Source organism: Echinops telfairi, unplaced genomic scaffold (genome assembly GCF_000313985.2).
Source record: "Echinops telfairi isolate 266 unplaced genomic scaffold, ASM31398v2 ScPeMD7_18;HRSCAF=68, whole genome shotgun sequence".
NCBI lineage: Eukaryota > Metazoa > Chordata > Mammalia > Afrosoricida > Tenrecidae > Echinops > Echinops telfairi.
The window spans coordinates 87,935,334-87,943,982 of record NW_022103915.1 but is presented as its reverse complement, the minus strand read 5'-3'; the positions used below and the strand labels follow the sequence as shown (position 1 = coordinate 87,943,982).

At 39.8% G+C, this 8,649-nt stretch overlaps 1 protein-coding gene across 1 annotated transcript; it reads right to left on the bottom strand.

The window, feature by feature from the left end:
• Positions 1-7,090: 7,090 nt before the first annotated feature.
• LOC101648424 (olfactory receptor 4K5) lies at positions 7,091-8,068 on the bottom strand. Its single transcript, XM_004698429.2, has one exon. The coding sequence runs from the start codon at positions 8,060-8,062 to the stop codon at positions 7,091-7,093; it is 972 nt and encodes a 323-aa protein (XP_004698486.1). The 5' UTR covers positions 8,063-8,068.
• Between the last annotated feature and the right edge of the window lie 581 nt (positions 8,069-8,649).

Sequence of the window (8,649 nt, the reverse complement as noted above, 5' to 3'; positions counted from 1 at the left end):
CAACCCAGTGTTTTTGAGATGTTTCTGACTCACAGCAACGTATACATGGTTTCCAAGACTATACATCTTCACAGGAGCAGATAACCTTCTGTTTCTCACATAAATAGGCTGATGCATTTGAACTTCAGACCTTGTGGTTAGCAGTCCAAAGCTTACTGGACACCTCAGGGCTTCACTATGACTCAAAATCAAACCAAGCTCAATGCCATCAAGTCGGTGTTGACTCATAGCAACCCTATAGGATTGGGTAGAATTGTCCCCGTGAATTTCCTGAGACTCTAACGCTCTACTGGAGTAGAAAGCCCTGTCTTTCTCGAAGAGAGCAGCGCGCTGTTTCCAACTGCTGACCTTGCAGTTAGCGGCCCAATGCCTAGTCACGACACCACCAGAGTTCCTTTCCTCTCTAGTGGGTCTCTTATTTTAGGAAAGGGCAATTGTCAGGTTGGAGCTTTTTTTCCCTTGTTCCTGCCTCTCAAATAATAAAGTATGAGCTAATTGCCTCATACTCTACCGATCAGCTAGAAAAGATGAGAATCTCTTTAAACCTTGTATGGAGGTCTGGTTTTCACACCAGCAGCCGAGAGCTGGTTGTCCTGAGCCTACCCTTCTCTTCTTACTTAGTCTTCTAGTGCAGTTAACAAAACCATTCAACTCCATCATTCATGTGCCACCATTGGCTTACTACACTTCAGAAAAGTAGATCGCTGTGCTGAATTATTGGATCTTGACTTTGCTGTCTTCCCCCTGGCACCCCGCACCCACCCACACACCCTTTCTGACCCTCTAAAGACCATTCTGAAATACCTTTACAATCACTTACCTCTCTTCTCCTGGAGAACTGTTACCCTGCATTCTGGGAAATTGCACCCCTAGTACTCACTGTATTGCCCTTTGCCTAACTTGAAGCACATAATTGAGAGCTGGTTAAACTTATTCTGCATAACTGAAGCTTCTTCCTCTTTTATCTTAACCGAACATCTTGAAGTGTCTCCACTGATCATATCACCCTCTCTTTATTGCAGCTGATACATCACATCAAATTATTTAGCCTCTTGAGTCATGCATTGTGCTTCTGTTTCTTAAGTAGTGCTCATTCACTTAGCTCATAAACATTGCCAAGGTAACTGAGAAAGGTTAAAATATATCATATTACCAATGTAGCGTGCAATATTCCTCTGGTTCCTTGAGGCTTCCTCACCCCCCACTATCATGACCCCAGTCCAGCCTTTCACTGTGGGCTAGACCGAAGCAAGTGCACAAGTATAGATAAGAGGTCAGAGCTCAAGACCCACGGAATCCAGGAGCAGGAATAGGAGTAGTGATACCAGAAGGGTAGGGAGAAGGTGGGGCGAGGAGGGGAGAAAGAGGGAATCGATTACAATGATTGACAAATAACCATCCCTGCCCACCCCACCCCCAGGAGGCCAAACAACAGAAATCATGGGGGAAGAGAGACAGCGGTCAGTGTAAGATATGAAAATAATAATCATTTATAATTTATCAAGGAGTCATGAAGGTGCAGAGGACAGAGGGAAAAAAGAGAAGGTGATATTAAGGGCTCAATAGAAAATAAATGTTTAGAAAATAGTGATGGCAACATATGTACAAATAAGCTTGATACAGTTGATGTAGGGATTGCTATAAGAGCTGTAAGAGCCCCCAATAAAATTATCTTTTAATAAAAAGTTATCATATTACCATTTGTTTCCCTTTTTGATCCATCTTTAATTTGTTAAAATGTTTTATTTTTCTGCCTATCTTTTTATTATTTCTTTTGGATTGAGGTTTTTCTCTGTTTTATTTTGTTGTTGGGATCTTTTCCATATGTTTTACTTTATATGAAATTCATGATATGTAAATCTATAGAGAAAATAGCTTAATTAATACTTTCTTAGAGTTACAGCAGAGGATGTTGGAGGTAAATTGAAAGCTAATAATAAAGGATACAATAATTAAAATATTGATTGTAATGATTAATGCACAACTATCTTTAATATATTTAAACCATTGAATTTTATGGTGTATGAATTATATGCTAATAAAGTTGTTTCATAAATAAAACCTGCATATCACATATCAGTTTATCATTTTTATTAAAAATGGGATGCTACTTTAATGTCTCAAGTCAAATCAACATTACAATGCTATTGACTATTTCCCTTAGCTAGATATTAAATTAAACATGCATTACTATTATCATTATGAATGTCTCCCTTTGTTTTTACTGAGATTATAGTAAGCTCAAATGTTCCAAGGAACAAACATCAAAACCTATGTACTGAGCCTTAGAGCATAGTGGTTAAGGGATCAGTCACTGTCAAACGGTCAATGACTCAGACATACAAGTTTGGACCTATGCGCTACTCTGAAGGGAAAAGATGCACTTGACTTCCATTAGAATCTTGAAAATTCAATAAATAAGTTCTACTCTGTCCAATAGAGTGTTATGAATTGGAGTCAACTCGACAACTAAGGTTTCTCTTTTTATAATTATGTCCTTATTTTTTTCGTTGGATTTATGACTCTCAAATGTAATTACACAGAGTGATGCAGCTCCAGTTTGGTAAGTGTCCTGACAGTGGGAAGGCAGATAGAGCAAGCAGTTCATCTTTTCAAATAAAAAATTTATCAATGCCAATGTTTTAATGAATATAAACGCAATTTTTATATTTTATTAATAAACCATCTTATTGGGGGCTCTTGCATATAATAACAATCCATAAATCAATTATATCAAGCAAACTTGTACATCAATTTCAAAATACTTTCTTTCTCCTTGAGCCCTTTAATATCAGATCGTCTTTATCCCCTCCCTCCTCACCCTGCCACCCTCATGAACTCTTAATATTATATATATATGTATATGTATTTTTTTACATATTTTACACTGTCCAATATATCCTCTCACCTACAATTCTGATATTTGCCTCCCTCAAGTGGGCTTATACCACCATCTTTGCTATCCATTGTCCCTCTCCTCTTCCCCAACCCTTCCTTCCTATACCCTCATGGGATCGTTACTCCCAATACTGTTTCTAAGGGGTTTGTCTATTCTGTTTTCCATGTATCAAAAGCTCTTAATTATACCAATGCACATACTCCAGTCTAGCAGGATTTGTGAGGTATAACTAAAGTCATGATAGTGGAGAGAGGAAGAATTAAATAACTTGTGTGTTTCATCCTTGCTATACTGCACCCTGGATGTTTCATCTCTTCTGTGTTACCTTTCTGTGAGGGAATGTCTGATTATCAACAAATGAGCTTTGGGTCTCCACTCTGACTACTCTCCCTCACATCCACGTTATTGTTTGTTTTTGACCTCTTATACTTGAACCCATTGACACCTCATGATCACACAGGCTGGGGTGCTTCTTGCATGTAGGCTTAGTTGTTCCCCTGCTAGATGGCTGCATGCTTGACTTCAGGCTTTAAAGGACCTCAGACTCTATATCTTGTAATAACCTGGCACCATCCACTTCTTCACCACATTTGCTTATGCACCCAGTTTGTCTTCAGCGATCATGTTGGGAAGGTTGGTATCGGCCAGTGCTACACTATCATTAGAACAAAGTGTTTTTGTATTGAAGAAAGACTTAAGTAGATGCCCAAAGTCTGTCTTCTCCCTTAATATATTACCGTATAACTACATGTACATAGGCCAATACCCCTATTTTTATGTATTACTATATATACATGTGTATGTATAGTTTTCACTGCCTAGTTCTTTCCTCTATTTCCTTTTACATTCCTCCTGGCCCACTATCATGCTTACCCCTCATTGACCTCTCAATAATTCCTCTTGGCTAGGTTACAATTGATCAAACACCACCAGGAACTGTACACCCTCCTCACTGTTGATTTTTTATGCCTTGTTGTTCTGCTGTCCTTAACATTACTGGCTCACTACTCCCTTCTCCCGCCTCCTCTTCTCTTATGCCCCCAGAACCATCTGTCCAATTGTTATCTCCTTGGGACTCCTTATCATGCATTTCTTATACAGAGAGACATAACAAAACATAAACAAAAACACTCAAAAACCTTTAAATAGTTCCAGATCAATATCCCCCATCCTGGTCCAGAGGGGTGCCAAGCACCGGCCTTGGGTTAGAGTCTATTTTCAGAAATCCTTAGGGACTTTATGACTTTGCTTCCATCGCTGATCTGTTATGCTCCCTTCTTGATTCACCCCAATGTGGCTGGGTCAGACAGGACTCACTCCCCGCACCATCTCCAGCGGTGTCCTCCGTAACGCTGTGATCCAGTGAGGGGACGTCATCTCTCCAGCTTGGGTCGACCCTATAGTCCCCTCTGTGCATTAACTGCTCTGGGCAAGAAAGCTGCCTTCAAGGCCTGTAAACCCAATTTTTATGATGAAAACTTTTATATACACTTTGAGGATTGAAACATTATATGACTGTGTGTTTATCACCGATATGGATGCGTTTCATAGCATTTTATTGTACTTTTAAACATATGCATGATTTGAGAGAAATGCAAATAAAATAATAGTAAAAATACAAATAGCAAAAAAAAAATCCACCAAAATTTTTATTAAGTTGTAATAATAGCTCCTTTGAGCAGAGAAAGACATTTTAAGCATTGAGTCCACGATATGGCCATCCATTTCATAAACGTTAAAATTCCTTTTACTTACAGCATGCCATAAATGGATTGGCATCTGCATATAGTGACATAAAACTATTAACATTCAGCAAGGCCTTCTTTTTCTTCATTATGTATATTATATCTTATAAGCCACTTTTATTTACCTCTGGTTTGTAATATCTTCAAAATGATCATGAGTTTCCTTATTAATGACAGTCCTGTCAGAAGAAAGAAATCACACCAGTATCTTGAACAAGAAATAATTGAAAAGAAGAATCAGTAATTGATAAGAGAGGGTTGACAAATAAGAGGGATTTATTTTTCTTACTATAAAGGATACCCTAGGGTTGAGGAACACATTTGACAGAGGCTTTTTATTATCAGGGGTTATGTTAAGCCCTCTTTGGAAAGGTGCAAATGTGACTGGCTGGATGGGAAGAAGCTCTCTGATTTGCTCAAGGTCAGAGCTGGAGTAGATGGTGCAGAAAGTAGAGAATTAGAGCATTTCAGGCTGATAGTAGTAATAAAACTTGCCGAATACGTTAGATCTCTCAGGGGACAGATATACCTCGGTCCTTGGCGCACGTGAGAAAGAATTCACGCCGAAGCCTGGTTTGTGATCCAAGTGAGTTTTCTGAGAGTCAGAAGTTTCAGGTTTACACAGGCACCCGCAGAGCCCCTCACCCTGTGGAGCCTCCCTAGAAGCTGGTCGGAAAGTCAGGCGGTCAGCTCTGGCTCCTGCCTTTTTCAAGTATTCTGTGGGGAGGCGTGGTAGATGACCCTGGTCGACTCCATTGGCTGAATTGAATGTACCTATGCTAGGTGGGCCAATGCAGGTGCAGCGCCCGCCCAGGTGTACCTGAACCTCTGAGCATGTGCACTGTACCACTCCTTCTTGGCCGGTAGCTCAGACCTCTGAGCATGCGTAATGGAGGCCCCAGTCCCTAAGCTAAACTACCTAACAAATAATGAGTGTCACTAGAACCAGAGGCACAGCAAAATGTAAAACAATTGCTCCCACTTTCATCCTTACGTTAGTCCAGCCATTCTCAACCTGTGGGTCGTGACCCCTTTGGGGGTCAAACGACCCTTTCACAGGGGTCGCCTAAGACTAACTGGAAAACACATATTTCCGATGGTCTTATGAGCTGAGACACTGCTCCTCTATCTGCCTCCAGGCAGGTCCGCCCACTTGCAGATACGCCCACCTACCAGTACCCAGGCATGAAGGCTGTTAGCCATGCTACACCATGCTTCAAGACAAAATTTCACTTATTTGTAATTAGAAATAAATATTTCACAATATATAATTACATATTGTTTTTGTGATTAATCACTATGCTTTAATTATGTTCAATTTGAAACAATGAAAATGCATCCTGCATATCAGATATTTACATGCTGATTCACAACAGTAGCAAAATTATAGTTATGAAGTAGCAATGAAAATAATATGGCTGGGAGTCACCACGACATGAGGAACTGTACTAAAGGGTGGCAGCATTAGGAAGGTTGAGAACCACTGTATTAGTTGATTTGGGAGTCCGTTGGTTTATTTAATGAATTGAAGGCTTTGGAAAAGTAAGCTTGAAAAATCCAATCAACATTGAAACAAATTCTAACAATCTCTAGACTTCGTGGTAGAAATCCAACTCTGGAGTCCCAGTGGCTAACTTGGAATATATGTTTTAACATTGATTCTTTGTTACTCAGTATTTCATATGTTGGTTCAAATGCAGACATTTCCAACTTGTCCACAGTACCATCTAAAAGGTAATGAATGTTGAAATGATGCTTTTTCAGATTTTACTCTCTTTTCTAAACTCATAATTTCATGGGGAAAAAAACAGGAATTCTCATAATTGATCAGAAAAAGTCCATTAGATGGAAGTTTTGGGGTGAAAGTTTCTGATTACCTTAAATTCCATATTCTAAAGAACTGAATTTCATATTCTTAAATTCTATTCACTTAGATAGAATTTTTCAGGCATGATAATTAGAAAACTCAAAGGTGGGAGAGTAGAGGAGGAAGGGGAAAAAGAGAAGCTGATTCCAAGGACTCAACTAGAAAAAAATGCTTCAGAAATGAAAAGAGTGCCCAATAAAATGTTTTTTTAAAGAACACTCATAAAATCTGGACTAAATCTAAATTCATGCCTCACCAAAGAATCAAGGTACTTTTCCTCTCTCCCCCCACCATATTCATATTTATCTATAACAAAGACAGAGAATGCATCGATGTCATCTGTGCACAATTCTATAGTTTATTTCTAGAACTGATAAGCTATACACAGTCTCAACATTTTTAATAGTTGTTTTTTTTATAAATTAACTTTTTCCTACATGATACTGGGAAAAGACTTTCTAGTAGTCTTTAAACGTTCTCTTCTTCTTTACTCTCTCCACGGTTGAGGCATGTTACAAGAAGACAATAAACATCTTTATAAAAGGAGTACTATGTTAATACATTTGAAGGAATGTTGTCTTAATACAGAGGATTCCTCACTATGAGTGGCATTTCAGAAATTCTCATCGGTTTCAGGTACTGGGTCACAACTTTCCTCATGGCAGCTTTCATATCCCTATTCCTCAGTGTGTAAATAATGGGGTTCAGGATGGGAGTGAAAATGGTGTAAAATATAGCAAGCACTTTATCCACTGGGTAGGTGGTAAAAGGCCACACATAGATGAAGATGCAGGGACCAAAGAATAATATAACCACCATAATGTGGGCAGCCAGCGTGGAAAATGCCTTGGCCATTGCAGCCGAAGACTTAAAGGAGACAGTGACAAGAATAATAATGTAAGAGCTGATCAGGAGAGAAAAAGTGCTTAGGGAAAGAATTCCACTGTTGGCCACAATAAGTATTTCAATGATGTAAGAATCCAGACAGGCAAGTTTGGTTACTCGAGGAAGGTCACAAAAAAAACTATCTACGATATTGGGTCCGCAAAAAGGAAGGTTCACAGTAAATGATAACTGACTGAATGTGTGCACCAAGCCCACAGCCCAGGAGATCATTACCAGGACAGTGCATGTCCGCCGGTTCATGATGACCACATAGTGTAAGGGTTTGCAGATGGCCACATATCTGTCATAGGCCATGGAGACAAGTAGCACCATCTCCCCTCCAGTAAAAAGGTGGATGAAGAAAATCTGGGCTATGCAGCCGTTGAAGGAGATGGTCTTGCGCTCACTCAGAAAATCTGCGATCATTTTAGGAGTGGCAAAGGAAGCCTGACAGATGTCCACAAAGGAAAGGTTTCCTAAAAGGAAGTACATGGGAGAGTGCAAACTGGCCTGAGAAGTGACAGTAAGGATAATGAGGAGATTGCCCAGCACAATGACCACATACAAGACAGAGAAGAAAACAAAAAAGAACAGCTGGAGCTCCTGTGAACCAGAGAGCCCTAGCAGTACAAACTCAGCCACCACTGAAGAATTGAGCTTTTCCATGGTCCCGGCCACACACTTCTTCTGAAACAACCCTAAAAGGAGGAAAATATGAAGGGATCAAATTATGAACTAACAACATTTTCATCATGAAGGATTCTGACATTCTAGATATGGAGTGTGTTTGCTGAACACAAAAATTCTTCAGACACCGTTATATGTGGAGAGTAGGAAAGAGCCTATGAAAATGTCTAAATAAAGCTACGATACCGATCAGTATCACCAGAGTCTCTTGAGTTCCGGGGTATCATCAAATATTATCCACACACCCAAAAGTCAATCAATATATGTGTATGTGTGTAGGAGCGCTGGTGGTGCAGTGGTTATGGATTGGGCTTCAATCCACGCAGTCGCAGTTCGAAACCAGCAGCAGCTCCAAGAGAGAAAGACTGGGCTTTCTACTCTCATGAACAGTTACCTTCTTGGAAACCCATAGGGGGTCGCTAGGAGTCAACATTGACTCTATCGCGGTGAGTTTGGTTTTTTTGAGATTTGTATGTGTCACTAGCACAGTAATAAACTAACTCACCAGGGAACTGAGGGGTTGTGGTCAAATGAAGACAAGAGTAACCTAACACTTTGAAGACTGA

What these genes read in the sequence shown, in the direction of transcription:
- LOC101648424 (XM_004698429.2), bottom strand. Translation starts at nt 8,062, where the DNA reads ATGGAAAAGCTCAATTCTTCAGTGGTGGCTGAGTTTGTACTGCTAGGG.